This window comes from Terrapene carolina, unplaced genomic scaffold, assembly GCF_002925995.2.
Source record: "Terrapene carolina triunguis isolate 2854851 unplaced genomic scaffold, T_m_triunguis-2.0 Scaffold88, whole genome shotgun sequence".
In the NCBI taxonomy this organism is placed as follows: domain Eukaryota; kingdom Metazoa; phylum Chordata; order Testudines; family Emydidae; genus Terrapene; species Terrapene triunguis.
Window position 1 is genome coordinate 19,324,972 of NW_020664439.1, and position 17,073 is coordinate 19,342,044.

The 17,073-nt window shown below is 36.3% G+C and overlaps 1 protein-coding gene across 5 annotated transcripts in view; it reads left to right on the forward strand.

Moving 5' to 3' along the window:
* Positions 1 to 17,073, forward strand: part of U2SURP (U2 snRNP associated SURP domain containing) — a 65,539-nt gene that overhangs the window by 31,218 nt on the left and 17,248 nt on the right. For 2 of the 5 annotated variants that reach the window (XM_024214829.2, XM_024214831.2), the window contains exons 7-19: positions 833 to 927; positions 1,007 to 1,042; positions 1,128 to 1,210; positions 2,012 to 2,177; positions 4,294 to 4,505; positions 5,467 to 5,510; positions 9,153 to 9,257; positions 10,917 to 10,983; positions 11,066 to 11,229; positions 12,611 to 12,773; positions 13,356 to 13,435; positions 15,039 to 15,126; positions 15,871 to 15,993. In XM_024214829.2, coding sequence (XP_024070597.1) covers positions 833 to 927; positions 1,007 to 1,042; positions 1,128 to 1,210; positions 2,012 to 2,177; positions 4,294 to 4,505; positions 5,467 to 5,510; positions 9,153 to 9,257; positions 10,917 to 10,983; positions 11,066 to 11,229; positions 12,611 to 12,773; positions 13,356 to 13,435; positions 15,039 to 15,126; positions 15,871 to 15,993 — 1,426 coding nt within the window. Of the gene's footprint in view, positions 1 to 832; positions 928 to 1,006; positions 1,043 to 1,127; positions 1,211 to 2,011; positions 2,178 to 4,293; positions 4,506 to 5,466; positions 5,511 to 9,152; positions 9,258 to 10,916; positions 10,984 to 11,065; positions 11,230 to 12,610; positions 12,774 to 13,355; positions 13,436 to 15,038; positions 15,127 to 15,870; positions 15,994 to 17,073 lie in introns of those variants that run through there. The other 3 variants (XM_024214832.2, XM_024214830.2, XM_024214833.2) reach the window with 2 other exon arrangements.

A 17,073-nucleotide genomic window follows, 5' to 3' on the forward strand; every position in this document is an offset into this window, starting at 1 on the left:
GACGAAGTGGGCATTCACCCACGAAAGCTTATGCTCCAATACATCTGTTAGTCTTAAAGGTGCCACAGGACTCTCTGTTGCTTTTTACAGATCCAGACTAACATGGCTACCCCTCTGATACTTGACACTTGTTGATAGTGACCAAACTTTATTACTGTCTCATGGCTAGTTTGTGTATATGAAATGAATTGGTGGTCTTATTCTAGTTCCGAAAACACAGATATCTACATTAAGAAAAATCACTACATTCAGCAATACTTCCAATGATTGAATATTAATTTGTGTGACATTAGTGCCCAGAGGCCCCAACTGAGATTGGAGCCTCGTGCTGTGTACTGTACAAACATGAGAACAGGCCCTACACCAAAGAGCTTACAATCTAAATTTAGACAAGACCGAGAAAAGGTCGAAGAGGAAAACAGGTACAGAGAGGTGAAGTGACTTGCCCAGAGACATATGGTAGGTCAGTGGCAGAGCAGGGCACAGAACCCAAGTCTCCTGATTTTTTTTCAGACTGGTGCCCTAGACCTTGATCTTGTAAATTGAACAACTTCTCGCACCTACAGGTGGCCCATCCAGGTTGGGGTAAAGGCACACTAGGGGGGTGAAATGGGGAAGATTACATTGACGACTATTTGAGTTGTCCCATTTCTGTGGCTAAGTGGAAAACTTTGACTGGCAATTTGATATTTTTTACTGCCACTAACTTCATTTTAAAATGACTGCTAAAATGACTGAAGAATCATATTTTGGAAGATGATATTTGAAAAATTGTTTATTAGAAATAACTTGAATTGTAGATAATTGCTACCTGCATTTAACATTTTTGTAGAATTCAAGAGGAGCGTGATGAAAGGCATAAAACAAAAGGTAGATTAAGTCGTTTTGAGCCACCTCAGTCAGATTCAGATGGCCAGCGCCGTTCCAGTAAGTAATCATTATTTTATTATGTTTATTTGTTTTACAAAATGTATAGACTAAATATACATAATCTCTTTTTATATAGTGGATGCTCCTTCAAGAAGAAACAGATCTTCTGGTGGTAATATAGATTCTTTTTTCATTTAGTACCGTATTGTGTCACTTAAATTAATGTTTGGGTTATAATAATCTTCTCTTCATTTTAGTACTGGATGATTACGCACCAGGTTCACATGATGTTGGAGATCCAAGCACAACGAATTTGTACCTTGGAAACATTAATCCTCAGGTAATGTTGGATGTAGCCATGTAACTAAGAGCAGCAGTTACATTGGATCCAGTTGAACTCTTTCAGGAGTTTGCTGTAGATTTTTATCTCAGTGAAATTTTGTTTTATGGTGGCTAATTATGATTACAGACTATACACTTAAAAAAAGCATTATATATTAGTGAAAAATGTTATGGCACTGTAGAGATCCAGGTTTAGACATTCGAATACTGAGGGTAGGGCATTCTCCGTGGAAGCATTTCTGCTATAGAACTCCTTGCTGGAAAAGATCAGGCTGAGCTGAAGCCTGACTGTGGTTGGGTCAGAATATGTGACGTTCCTTTTCAAGAGAGCCTTCCCTCTAGAATGGCACCCATAAGCAGCACCACCCTGAAAACTCCCAAGCATCTACATAATCTCCTGTTTTTCAGAGAATTGAGAGAAATAATATCACAACACTTAGGCTAGGTCTACACTACAGCGGGGGTCCGACCTAAGATACGCAACTTCAGCTACGTGAATACCGTAGCTGAAGTTGCGTATTTTAGGTCGGCTTACCTGGCTGTGAGGACGGGGGAAAGTCGACCGCTGCCGCCGACTCCGCTGCCGCCTCTTGCCGCGGTGGATTTCTGGAGTCGACGGCAGAGCGATCAGGGATCGATTTTATCGCGTCTTCACTAGACGCGATAAGTCGATCCCAGAACATCGATTGCCTGCCGCCGGACTCTCCGGTAAGTGTAGATGTACCCTTAGATACCAAGGTGATATAGGTGCCTTGGAAAAACTGTAACTGGATGCTAATTCTGGTTTCTTTTCCTATAGATGAATGAAGAGATGTTATGTCAAGAATTTGGGCGCTTTGGACCATTAGCTAGTGTTAAAATTATGTGGCCAAGAACCGATGAGGAAAGAGCAAGAGAGAGGAACTGTGGTTTTGTTGCCTTTATGAACAGGAGAGATGCTGAACGAGCATTAAAGAACTTAAATGGTAAACGGGACTTTAAATTATGTCTAGTCATAATTACCTTTTGGGGAGGCTTGAAGTATAAGTTTGGGAGACATGTATCTTAGAATTAAGTTCTTTCAAAATGAAATAATGGAAACTATTGTGTATGGAAAAGGTGGAAACTTACCATATTTTTATTTCATTTTTATTTGCTAGTGCAGTTTGAAACACCATTTAAAAAGTCTTATTATGGCTTCCTTTCCTCTGAGAGTGGAAATAGTTTTTTTTCCAGAGGGTATGAGGGATACTACTATATTATAAGAGTTGAAATGGTTACCAGTGAATTGGTTATTTTTGGGAAATAGTTAAAGCTGTGTGAATTGAGGCCAGGTATATACTTAAAACTTGTGCTGGTATAGTAATATTGATTAGGGGTGTGATATTTTTACAAAATTTTTATATTGCCAGAATCTTATTGTAGATGCAGGTACACTTGCAAAAAAGTGTTTTGACGGTGTAGCTTATTTCATTTGGGGAAATGGTATAACTATACAGTGAAGGCACACTCTTGCTGATATTAGCGTGTCTACACTAGGGCCATGTCTACTCTAGTGAATGTACAGCGGCATAACTGTACTGATGCATGTGCGCTGCTGTAAGATCGCTCATGTAGCCACTCTGTGCCGATGGGAGCAAGCTCTCCCGTGGACATCATAAAACTACCTAAACGAGAGGCAGTATCTATGTTGGCAGGAGAGCGTCGTCTGTGCACACGAGCACTTGTGCTGGTGAAACTTAGGTCGCTTGGGTGTGTTTTTTTCACACCCTCAGCAACCTAAGTTTTGATGACATGGCCTAGGTTACTAGTATGGTACCACTGTATTGGCAAATCTTTTTTAGTGTAGACTAGGCCTAAAATAATGCTGTATAGACTATTTTATAGCTCATCAATTTGATTTGAGTATTCGAATCAATTGAATTTAACACCGTGATCATAAAGTTTTAGACTTGATGCACAAACCTTGTGCTGTAATACTGGCAAGGGATAAAGAGAAGAATCTTCCAAGTGAAGATACAACATAAACCTTGAAAGAAAAAGTACTTATTAAAGTACTGCTTTTATGTAAGGGGATGAGGGGAAAGTCTTTCTCTCCAGCCCGCATTTCCATTTTTGTTGTTGCCAGTGAGTATAGTATGATGAATACATTTTCACTTGGATTAAGGAAGATATGACCAGCTGTAGAATGGCTAGTTGTGATTAGTTCAATTTTGCCACTATGACTGCTAGTGGTTGCTTTGAAGTTGAAAGTTCCCAGAGGGCATTCTGGCAGAATTTTTTGGATAATGAAGAGATCATGCTCCAAAAGTGCATTTAAAATTTGAGTGTACAATTTTGATTTGCACTCATTAAACTGTTTGTGAATAAAACGTCAGATTTTTTTAACATGGTAGTTACTTAAATATTTATCCAAACTGGGGAATAAATAACTATTTTTATTGTCCTTGCTTTATATACTTCCTGTTTTATAATGAGAGCTTCTTACCTTCCCTGTATCCTACATTCATGCTATCTTTGGCCTTCCTTAAGGAGTAGCTTGTTGTTTAATGTTTAATACTCATTTCAGAACTTCCATATGGAGAAAACTAGTATTTGGAAAGCTAATATTTGCGGAAGCTTTACCATTCTGACAACATTTAGGATTTAAACGTAGTATGCTGACCATGTTTCATTCTATTTTATATGGATTGCGGAACAGCATTCAGCTGTGGATCAGCCAAAATGATTGGCAGCTGTGGTCAGACATGGTGAAATGTCCTAGTATAGACCAGGGCTTGGAGTGTTAAGCTTCAGTATATATGCAAAGAACCTATGATTACCCTGGATCTTGTTGATCCTTTAAAAAATCAAGTTATGTGCACTGTACTCTCCTGAAGGCATACTTTGAAACCCTCCAAAAAAAATTTATGTAGTGGGCTTTCATTTTGGTATGATGTAATCTGCAGTCTTGGTATAATCTTACCATACAGTTTAAGCGAAAACAGATTAACCTTAGTATAGGCAGGCCCAGGCCCCAAAGCCATAATGAAACATTGCAAACAGTGGCACAGCTTTGACGTAGCTTTCAGTTTTATCAGCTATAACCTTTCACTTTTGCAGGCAAGATGATTATGTCCTTTGAAATGAAGCTAGGTTGGGGCAAAGCTGTACCGATTCCACCACACCCAATATACATTCCACCTTCCATGATGGAACACACCCTCCCACCACCTCCATCAGGACTGCCTTTTAACGCTCAGCCTAGAGAGAGATTGAAGAACCCTAATGCTCCAATGTTACCACCACCAAAAAACAAGGAGGATTTTGAGAAGGTAACTTAAAAATGTACCCTGGGCCATATCTAATTTATAAATATTAAATCTATGGTAGTCTTTTTCAATGGCTTTATAGAATTGCATTGTTCAGTCTGTTTCTGGTGGCCCTTAGCTACACAAACTGAGCTGTTCCCTGCCTTAGCCCAAGGGACTTTTATCCCTGAGGCATTGTCTGAATACATTAGGCCATGGTATTGGGCCTTGTCTTATTTTCATTACTCTCTTAAATCTGGCCATCATTTTCCCCCTCCAAGCTCCCTGGGTTTTTTTCCTCCTACGTCCCCCCTTTTGTAAGCTGCCAAATTTGCAGTATCTAAATTATTTCCTTTAAAGCAAATGCTACATTTGAATTCAGATAGCTTAATTTTTACACTAGAATGAGCTCATAAAATAGTTCTTCTGTCTAGATGGCTGCTAGTAAGTTAATATATTGAGTGAGTATTTGAGGATAGTTCAGAATATTTTCAGAGGTTTTTAGAACATTAGCTATGACAGTAAAAATGAAGGGTAAGTATTTTTTTTTAAACACAAACCAATTTGATTTACATTTGTAAGAATTTGTTGATTCTTTAATGAATGACACTTAAATGATAGGGTTATTTTTTAAAAGGCTTGGGAACAGAGTAGCAAAAATCAGTATGAGCCAGGTCAAATAGTTGAGAATTGTTTCATAAATTAAAACTCCTTAATTATTTTCAGTGTAGTACTTATTCAGTGCATTGATGTGCATTCCGACAGGAATGTTCTAATACTTTGCAATTAGTGAACTTTTGTGATTCACTGAACACAACCATCTGCTTTTTATGTAATTGCTTAGTTATAACTTTCCAGCAGTGATTGCCTGCAAATCTTGTGATAGATGTGTAGTATTTTCAATGCATATGTATATTTTTGCTTGTTACTTGTTAACAATACTCACATATTCTATGTTTATTATCTGATGTGACTTCATATACAGACTCTGTCGCAAGCCATAGTCAAAGTGGTTATCCCAACAGAAAGGTACATGTTTTTCTTTATTATTACTGATCTAAATATAGAAAATATCCCCTTCGGAATTTTAAAGAAAAATTGTGATGTTGAGGAAAAGGTAATGGCTTGACTGAGCAATGGTTCTTTCATACTACTTATAATGGAAATTCATTTGTTTTACAGTCTATATTTCACATTTAATATTTACCTCAGCTGTTTTTGGTGGAGAAGAACAGAATTATGATTCTCAGCAGCCAGAGTTGAATACTAGGGTATAGTTTGTGTAATTTCATCAGAGAACATTTGTCTGAGAAGTATTTAAGATTAGTGATGATTTTGTAGGTCTTGCCATTAACACCTGGATACTTCAGGGCTATAACATTTCTGTATAATGCTTTCTTTTCTGAATTATGAACATATAACTCAGAACTCTGGTTCAGTTGACCCTATTAATTGAGCTTTAAGTTACCCTTTTTTTTAATTTTACACACAGCAGTCAACTAGATATGTAATCAGGTGGAAAAGGGTGTTCTGTAATGCAAGGAGTATGTATTTAATTTTGGCCTCACATTAGTGTAACGGTAGAAGCATTGATGTAGGTATACCCTTGCTCAGTTAAGCTAAAACCTTTTCCCAAACATAGGAACACAACACTGTTTTAAAAAGTAAATAACACAAAAGAATACCAAATTCTCTTTGACATTGGCCTTGGTGAGCAACACCAGCTGAACTGTCTGCGGCAGCGGGGGACCAGGAAAACATCATGGGATGGATTGGGAAAGTATACAGTTTTTGACCAGACATTGGTACGATCGGCTCCAATAAATGTGGTTTTATTGTAACTGAAAGGCATTTTTTGTTGGCCAACTTAAGATAATTGACATTTTTAAATAATGCACTTTAAACTATCATCCTTTTGTACTACACTGTTTTTATTGTCATAAAATAGCCCTTATTTTTTTTTTTGTTTAAAGGCTTATGTAAAAATATTTTAAGACAGGTAGTATAAACATATTTTACAGTATACACAAATGCAGTGGTAATTTTGCTAAATTTCAGGGTGATGCAACTTTTGAGTAGTGATGTGGGATAATTATAGTGGCCAGCAGGGATTTGCCTGTAAAATCAGATTTAGAAAGATTTATTGGATAGTAAAGCAAGTATTAAACTAGGAATGTGTGTGGTGCAACTAGCTTTCAGAGAAAGCTATGCTCCCATTTTATGTATTGCAGCATTTTGAAAGCTCATGTGGTGAGCAGTTAATATGTGATGAGTACTCAACTGTATTCGGAAATAACTTTAAATTCAACGTTTTTTAGCTTCCTGTTGGTAAAACTTGATTGAAGTGACATTAGTGGTGCCAGTAGTGGGAAAATACTATACAATGTCCCTATTGTGCAAACATTTAATTTATGTGATTGACTTCAATGGGACTACTCACATGATTACAGATAACATGTAAATATCTGCAAGATCAGGGGCCTAAGATTGTAAAGCCAGTTTCCTTCCTGTTCATTTGAACAATATTTAATATTGCATATATTTTAGTTTAAACACTGAAGATTTTCTGTTTGCATTTTCATTGTTTTGCAAGAGAAACTGGTTTTAAAGTATTGGATTCTCACTGTAGGTATTAGAAGTGATATGACCTTTTCAGAAGTGTGATGTGCTAAATCTTTTATCATATTCAGTCTTGCAATTAGGACTGGATATATTTCTAAAAATATTCTCTTGTTCAATCACAAGTTAATGGACTTGATGATGGAGTTGCTAGGTAGACTTCCATGGCTGTGTTATGCAGGAAGTTGGTTTAGATGATCACAGTGATCCCTTCTGGCCTTAAAAACTGTGATATTATCAGGAGGCTTGAAAGTCTAATTGTAATTTTGCACTATTTTCAAATACAGTTAGTTTGCACATTGTGAAACATTCTTGCTACTTGGACTTTCAGAACACTGCACTGACTAAAATGGCTTGCAGAATTATTTTGAGTCTGTTCTCTGCAGAATGTTTCCAAGATTGTCAAATGTATTAGTATGCAAAACCCCCCTGAGTTCTAGGTAGGGCTTAATTGAAGTACTGCTTTTGGTCTTTTGTGTGATATATGAAGGAAATGTAGTCCTATTAATAATTAATACATAATTCAGACCATTTGCCAATTTCTAAAGCTATAGGGGCAGATTTTGTTTCTTTAGTCTTAAATATTTTTTCATTACATTCTTTAGTTTTGTGGAAAAAATATTGTCCGCTTAAGAACTTTACATCTGTGAGAGCTTTGAACTATTAAGATGGTAAAAAATAAAATAGTCATTACCTAGTAATCATATTAAGCACTTTGGTACATGGAGACACAAATGAAGTAATTCTGTATCTTCTTTTATGAACAGTTACCAAATTTTAAACGTAACACTTTATGGGTTATAACCCATTTTGGGGTCACTGAAAGGGAAATGTGCGTACAATGTTCAAAGAGCCAATATCCTTTTGTTTTGCTTTAAATAACTAATATGGGGTAAAAACACAAACCAGCTAAAAGTAAAGCTGCATTTGTTTTGCTTGCACCATATCTGAAATACTTACATCATGAAGCTTTTCATTGATATGTGTAGGCTGTGACCTATATTTGAAAACTTGGGGCCCTGTTTCAAAATGTAAACTAGTTTGCATCCTACTTTAACAGTAGTTTAGCCAACAGATGGTCACTGTTAAATAGTAAATATTTTTTGATTGAAAATCAGTTTCTACCATATTGCAGGAGTTGTTTTACCAGTCTTTAAGTGGGCCTAAATTTTCAAATTAAAAAATACTTTCAGATTTTAATCTGACAGATTCGTCTAACTGTGAATGTCTAAGGCTGTTGTGTGGAGCAACATGGGGTCTAGCTTTCTTTATAGATTTTGGAATTGTAATTTGGCTCATTGAGTTTGGGTTGCTACAAAATGGATGAAACATCAAATGGTATGTTTTGATAAACGATGTTACAGGGTTATTTTAATGGCATACATCTTAAACGTTGACCAAAAGGATGTTGGCTCCTTAGTGGCCTAATTTTAATAAAATCTCCACCTGGTTCGTGTCAGGAAAGCTGATGCACAATTTTGCACGCTCAGATATTTCTTTCTTTTGTATGTCTTTAGCTTGAAAGCTGGATGGAGTTTCTATTAAATAGGTTAAAATGATAACTTGTATTAATTTTGAGTGCAAGCAAACAGTAGACACAGTCTACAGAACACTGACTAACTTTTTAAATGTATCAGCACTAAATGATACATTTTAGATTTTAATGTATCAGCACTAGTTCAGGGATCATGATTTGTTGACTAACTTAGATCACTTTTTGGTGTTCAGTTGCCCTTTTTTATAGCTAAGATCATTAGGTTAGTTTTGACTAAGGCAGAAGATGACTGCAAGCTAAGTTGTTGACGTTTAGGAGTAAAAGCTTCACTTAGAAAATGCACACTCCACCTTTTATCAGGCATCTTTTCATTGTAGTATGCCTGTGTTCTTGATGCACGGCTTTAACATTGCTCCACGTTACCTTATTTTTATACTATTTTTTTAACAGTACAGCAAAGTAATCTCCTGCACACAGTTATAGTATCTTAGGTGGAGTGTAGTTTTGTATAGCGTTAGGTCTGAATCCATTTTTCTTTAACTGTGTTGTTGTTGTAGGAATTTGCTCGCATTGATACATCGAATGATAGAGTTTGTGGTACGTGAAGGGCCTATGTTTGAAGCCATGATCATGAACCGAGAAATCAACAATCCAATGTTCAGGTGCTTATTTTTGTTTAATATGCAGTAACATTGAATCTGTTTCAATTATTGCTAGTAATTATCTTTTTTAAAATATTGTAGTGGGAGATGCTTTCTGGGTGGATATCTTGAATGTAAATAAGTTAAATTTTGGAAATTAGTGAGTTTTACTAATTGTTCATGTATCCTGAATCAGGATGAAAAGCCAAAAGTCAACATTTTTTGTGAAATGAAATCCCTCCCCGCAAATTTCTAAACAAAATAGTTTCAAAATGAAAAATTGAAGTTTTTTGTTAAATAACAAAATATTCAGTTTTGAGATTTTCAACATGATTTTTTCTAATTTTTAAAAAATAAAATTTTGTCAGTGCTATTTAGTGAAATTCTGGTTTGTCAAAAGGGTGTTTTCCAATGGTAAACTGTTTTGGTGAGCTCTAAATACTCATGCCGTTAAAGCCATTGATGAAGTCAAAATCTTACTGATAATCTACAGTAAAATTATCTTTCAAATGACATGTGACTCCTAGTAGTCGAAAGAGTTCAATGTCATTGATAATAGTAGAGTACAAAATGCATATTTTACGCAACGTGTTACATGAACGCCAGGCTTCAGTAAAAGTTAGGCGTCTTTCTGTTAACTTTGAGCAGGAATTGGATAAGATCTGTGGTTGAAGTTCAGAATTTCTGTCTCACAAGAAACTCTGACCTTTTGAAATTTCCCTTTGTCCTGAATCTGAATGAAACTTCAAACTTTCCTTCAAAACAAAATTTATTAAAAACTTCAATTCAGAAAAATCAAAACAACCTTACCTTAATTTCATTGGGGAGGGATAGCTATCATTGGGGAGGGATAGCTCAGTGGTTTGAGCATTGGCCTACTAAACCCAGGGTTGTGAGTTCAGTCCTTGAGGGGGCCATTTAGGGATCTGGGGCAAAAATCTGTTAGGGACAGTACTTGGGCCTGCTAGTGAAGGCAGGGGATTGGACTCAATGACCTTTCAAGGTCCCTTCCAGTTCTATGAGATAGGTATGTCTCCATATATATTTAATAAGTTTGAAGTGCTTCATTTCAACTTTGTTTTGACTGTCATATTAATTTATACTATTATATTATAAAATTCTAAACAAAGCACTTTGGCCTGTCACAATGTTCCCACAGAATGTTTAGATTTTGTCGAATCAGCATTTTCAAGTGGAAAACTGTTCAGTTGGAAAACTTTTGGCCAGTTCTGGTCCCTCATGTACAACTTGAGTAACTGAACTATGTTCTAGAGAGTACCTCTACAGCTTCTAATGCAGTCTTAGGGGCTATAGTAGCCCTTCAAGCTGATGCCTCCCCCTTGCAGTGGGACAAGCCACTTAATTTGTGTAGGTCCAGTAGCTGTGCTACCAAAATCCTACTCAGTCCTGGGGCACAGGGAGCTCTAATGGAGTTTTGCTTTTCATCATGCTACTTATGTATATCTCCATGTGTTGGTTCCCCAAAGCTGCTCTCACTGTGCAGGGGCAGCACTCTACTTCTGATGCTCTTGGGTCCGCTCTGTGGCCAGAGTGAGATGAGGGGAAGGAGTTGCATATTGATGCCTTGCATTTCTTTAAATAGTATTTCCTTTTAATTGTGTTTCAAATGTATACTTGCAATAACATGCTTTACTTTTTATTTTCCCCGCTGTGGCTTAGGTTTTTGTTTGAAAACCAGACTCCAGCCCATGTATATTACAGATGGAAGCTTTATTCAATTTTACAGGCAAGTAAAATGTTAGTGATAATTCACAATGTTGCACATGATAAAATACAGGAACATAGTGAAATATTATTGCTCTTTTTAGGGAGATGCTCCAACCAAGTGGAGGACAGAAGATTTTCGTATGTTCAAAAATGGATCATTTTGGAGGCCACCACCATTAAATCCATACCTGCATGGGATGTCAGAAGAGCAAGAAACTGAAGCATTTGTAGAGGAACCTAACAAGAAGGGGGCACTTAAGGAGGAGTAAGAACTTAAGATCTAGTATTTTCAATTATGTCATTGTAATGTCTTACCTGCAAATTTTTTATTTTTTTTTAAAGTAATATGATATGCCATCCCAGATGCCCTACTGTGTTTTACTGTAATGTTAGGAGTTTGGAACTCTCTTAGAACTATTGTTATGTTTTTAGTACAGTTCATGGGTTTTTAGTGTGATTAATTTCTAGTCACCTTTCGCTTTTGACTTAGATTGTGTTGAGTTGGCTCGCCCTGGCTTGTTTAACTGCTTGAGAAGGGCTCACACTGTTTAAGTCAGTGTAGCCCCCTATTTATGGGGGTTGGGAGGATGATGCCAAAGTATTTGTTGGTTTTCTATCTCCATCTGTTGGTGGGTGAATATAATTCCAGAGGCTGGGCTGGAGAAAATAAATGAGCAGGTAAAACATTACCTGCTTTGGATGTCTGAAAAGAGTTAAATGTAAATGTTGTCCCTGTTTGCTCATCCTATCACCAGAATTTGATCTATCTTGACCTTTTATTCTACTGATTTCATTGACTGGAAATTAAAATATGAAATAGCTACTAATTGGCAGAGGGAAACTTAGTTCACAGGGCAATATAGAGTTCTGTTCTTCCATTTGCTGTAATTGCGATGACTGTTATTAACAACAGTAGTGCACAAAGTGTTATGTTACAAAAGAAACTTTGTGGCTGAATTTATTGAAAACAGCCATGTTAACTTCAACTCAATTCAAAACAGAAGCTGGAAAATTAAATTATTCTCCATTTGACAAACAAATTCTAAGACTATTGTATACTAAAGAGAGTTCACAATAAGTATTCCTGTATATACCTTTTTGTATCCAAAACCCTCATAAAAGATTGAAAATCACAGGCCTGATACTCCTCTCAAATAGACATAAATTAGGAATAACTTTATTGAAGTCAATGTAATTAAATCACTTGTTATGCTATTATGAGAGAAAAATAGTCTAACATTTCTTTCCTTATAAACATCTTCCATTTTGCCAACCTTTTTTCCCCATGTGTTGCTAAAAGCCAGTGTGTGGACTTCTGTTTCATTATTTGTTTTTTCTTTTCACCAACATAATTATTGTAATATGTGTAGCTTTTTAAAATAGGGTATAACTTGGCGTAGACTAGAAGAGAGTTTTCAGTAGCCTTTGGTCTGTTTTAGTGGCTAGTTTGTCTTTACATTTTGTGTTTAGGAGGTTTTCATCTTAATGAATACGTATACCTTAATCACTAAAAACATACAACAGATTATAATATTAAGGTTACTTTGGCCCTAAACAAGTTGCTCTCACTGCAAGCTTAATTAGAAATTTATAGGCAAAGTGCTGTTAATTTATATGAAAATGTGAAAAACGCTGTGAAATTTTAGGCAGAGAGACAAATTAGAGGAAATCCTGCGTGGATTAACGCCTCGTAAGAACGATATTGGCGATGCAATGGTTTTCTGTCTTAATAATGCTGAAGCTGCTGAAGAAATTGTAGACTGCATTACGGAGTCATTGTCCATTCTGAAGACTCCTCTTCCTAAAAAGGTATGAAGAATTTCTTTAATCCTACTATGTATAATTTGGGGACCTTTCTCTATAATGGGTGCATGCAGTTAAAAGTATTGTTCCCCATGTGTAAGATGATACTGAGTTTCTGTATATAACCAGAGTTTGAAGTTGGTTTTCCATTCTTCTGAGAAGTGCCATTTTGTTCAAGCAAATTCTTATTCTCTCTTTGCCTAGTATTTTTCCATTCAAAACTTTCCCCGTTTTCCATTTCTTCCAAATTAGCCTTGTAGGTAGGGGGGACACGGGAGGTTGCCTTTTCACTGTCTGAATAGAATATTGTGAGTTTTCATACATATAGAAACAAATCAGAATTCTAATCTTTACCTGATATGATTATACAGCATATGTATGTACTGAAGTAATGATGACTGTTCTTGCTGGAAATGGATATAAGCATAGGAAAGGAAAGCTGGCTTCAGGCTAGTTTAATTTAATTTAAAATAGACCAAAGTCTCTTGAATTTGCATGTCTTGTATTTATCCCAAGATATCACAATATTAGCACAGCATAATTTAAATTTTAAAAAGTTGGTCATAATTTGGATCCTCTTTATTGTAGATCGCAAGATTATATTTGGTGTCAGATGTGTTATACAACTCTTCAGCTAAAGTTGCCAATGCTTCATATTATAGAAAATTGTGAGTATCAGGTTTTTTAAATTCTTTATAGAAATAAAGGAATGTAATTATAGCTTTAAAAGTACATTCATCTAGTTTTTCCCTCTGGATAAAAGGGGCAGTGCAATATTGTATTGTAAATAGGAAAGGATAAACCTTCCTCACTTTACTGGTGTGAGTATCATTATCGTGCTCTCTCATAGTATATAGCATGCTTTTAAAATATGTGGTAGGTGTGCCCTTTTTGCTTGTTTTTTTTTTCCTCTCATGACCATCTTTTCATCTATGCACATGGTTTTCATTGGCTTGAATTTAGAAGTGATCTTAAGATCCCAGTACCCATTTGCAACCGTCAGGCCGCTGCCTTGAACAATTTTCTGTTGTTTTTTCCTTCCATTCCCTGCACAGTTTCCCTCACCTAGCTTCTTAGTTTTCATCTTACTCTTGTCACCCTTTTGTAGCCTAATTCATATCAGTGGATCAAATAGCAGCAGGGATTAGAATGATAGGAACAGCTGCTCTTTTGTGACATAGTTTATCACCCCAGTTTCTTATTTTGTGGTCAGTTGTACTGAATTTAATTCCAAACGTGCTGAACTTTTGTAGTGAAAGAGACAATGGCAACTTGAAATCAAATTCATTTTAAAAATACGAGTTGTTAGGTGTTTCAGATATATCTGTCCCTAAGTTTCCTTGCTGAATTTTACTGTTTTACAATCACGTTTCTTCTCTCCCATGTTGCTGTGTAAAAGGCCCACATAAACAGGAGAAGCATATGGTACAAGGAAATCAAGAAACTGACCTATATATGAAATCCTGTCAAACGCACAAAGAATACAACTGAAAGAATATCAAAATATTTTTTCCTCCAGTCTGTGTTGTTCCGTGTTAGCTCCCTCCCTCTTCCTCTCTCCCCAGTTTCTGCAATTAGTCATGCAGGTGGCCCCTCACACCAGCATGGAGCCCCATTATAGAATTGGGGCTGTTGCTACTTGTATAGCAAGTAAATCTAACAGACAGAAGTCTCTTTTAAACGTTGACTTTGTCCTTTGAAAATCTGGAAGATAGCTATAGCACAGAATCTAACTCAAAATTTTCCAAGCACTATAAGAGGCACAGTATAGAACTTGCGACCAGGGAGAGGGAGCAAGCCTTTGTGCCCTTTTGCTCCTTGGTTTCTTTGGAGCCTTGTTAAAGTTATGGTAGCCTTCCCAGGCTGCCTTGTGGGCTGCAGCACTCTTTGGACTCTCCAAAACATTGCAGCCCTCCACTCAGCATGCCCCCATGTCAGGCCTTGTAAGAGAGGCTTATGGCTATCTTCCATGGTGTCTTCACAGAGGGACTGTTTCCTGCCTGGATACAGTGCTTTTATGCCACTTCATCCCTACTACATAGTCTAAAGGGTTTGAAGCACTGATGGGTATCTCCCCATGTAATTCCACCATTCACTGAAGCAAATTTCACATATGGTAACTGTATTTGTTTTATAGTTCAGTTCATGGCTGTGAATCCTCATGATGAAACCACAGTATTTAAAAGGAATAGGTTCCAGGTGCACGCAGTATGAACTAGATTACAATCCTCATGTTACACTGTTTAACGTAAGAAATGTGTTTAATTCCAGTTTTGAAACAAAATTATGTCAGATATTTTCTGATCTCAATGCTACCTACCGTACAATACAAGGCCATTTACAGTCGGAAAATTTCAAGGTATGTGCATTATTATTAATATGACATTGAGAACGTGAATTAGTAATATACTTCTGCACAAGAGAATGTGTTCATAACAAAAGTTGATTAAACCCCCAAACTTCCAAATTAATGATAGTACCATTTTGAACTTTCAGAGTTCCATTTCTGTCTCTTCTATCATAGAGATAGTAGCTTTGAATTTGTGTTCAAACTGTGTCCTTATACAAATGTTACTTTTAAAATGCTTAAAAGAAGAAAAACAGCTTTTCTATTAGAAGGTTTTTGCCCGATGGGTAGAGATCAATGTAAATGAAGAAAATACAACTAATAGATTAAATATGTAATTAAGTATATACTCATGGAATTGGGAAAGAAATGTAGCATTTGAAAATGGATTTGTTCTGGTAGGGTCACTTTTTAGTTTTGTATTAGACAATGTACGTTTCAGTGTAAGAAGTCTTAATGTGAGAAGAAATTGCCGGACACAGAATACACAATCTTATTTTCACCCTTTTTGTTTGTTAATGGTTGATAATTAGACTTTATAAAACCTTAACAGAGAATGGCCATTTGCTACTTTTAAACTAAATTTATTTCTAATTTCTATGTACAGAAAACATACAGTATTGTTTTTCTCTTGAAAATTGATTATATGCCAAATGCATGTTTTAAAACTTTATAGTTTTATAGTGCTGTGCTATAAACATCTGATAATTTTAAAATACCTCTTATTACAAAGTGCTAGCATTTTTCTATTTTTAGCAACGGGTAATGACATGCTTCAGAGCATGGGAAGACTGGGCAATTTATCCAGAACCCTTTTTGATCAAACTGCAGAATATTTTCTTGGGGCTTGTAAATATTATAGAAGAAAAAGAAATAGAGGTAAGTGCTTGGCTTAACTAAAACTAAACCTTGATAATGATGCAAATAGGGTGAAGCAACCAGAAAAACTGGCAAGGATTATTTTGGCACCCCCGATTGAGTGTCACTGCTGTTTGACAGGTTTGAAATTTATGAATTTTGATAAACTTGAGGTGGCTGTTAGATGTCACCTGAGCATCCAAGAGAACTTCTTTCCATCTATGCCCTGGAAGATAAATGTGACCGTTTCTTTCAGATATGGATGTTGCTACCATAATTCATGCCTTTGTCACTTTCAGACTAGATTACTGTAATGCAGTATATCATGGGGTTACATCCTGAGATTATTTGGAAACTGAAGCTAGTGCAGAATGTGACGGGCCATTTACTTTGTACTCTAAGTACCTGGTAGAGCTGACTTGTGAATTTCTAGGTAGAATTTAAGGTGTTGGTGTTAACCTTTTAAAGTCTTTCTTCCTCTGCCATAGTATCACAGTTGGAATTAGTGGAGCTTCTTGAGCTGGAAGTATCCCAGTTTAAATGAGGGAACTAGTGTTGGTATGTCATTATGCAGGACGGCCTCTGCAGTTTGCTTACCCCTACCTTGGTCTATCAGAGCCAGGAATTGCTTTTGTTTTTTTCCAGGAGAGGCAGTCTGAAGGATGTTTGTGTGAGGTGCCTGGATATATAATTACAGTGGGATGCACTGTACACTCTTAGTTGTTAAACACCCAGAGCATAGGATGGATGCTTACTGATGTTTTTATAACTAAATATATATATCCTAAATGAGGAAGATCAAGTCACTGGAGGCTAGTAAACAAATACAGGGTTAGAACAAGTCTTTGCATTGCAGCACTGCCAAAATATAGTATACAAGAGATGGTAACTGAAATACAATTGGAAAGTGGGATTGTTCTTATTGTATTGTGAATGCTAACAATAGAGTCAAGAAAGCATACAAGCCTGAAGGAAAGTGCTTGTGCCAAATGTATTAGAAAGATTCTTTAGGAATGGTTAATTATGTGAATATTGCTTTGTATTACTACCAAGGAGGGAGACTATTTGCCTCAGTTTGCTCAGTTTAAAGTCTTTCAGGGA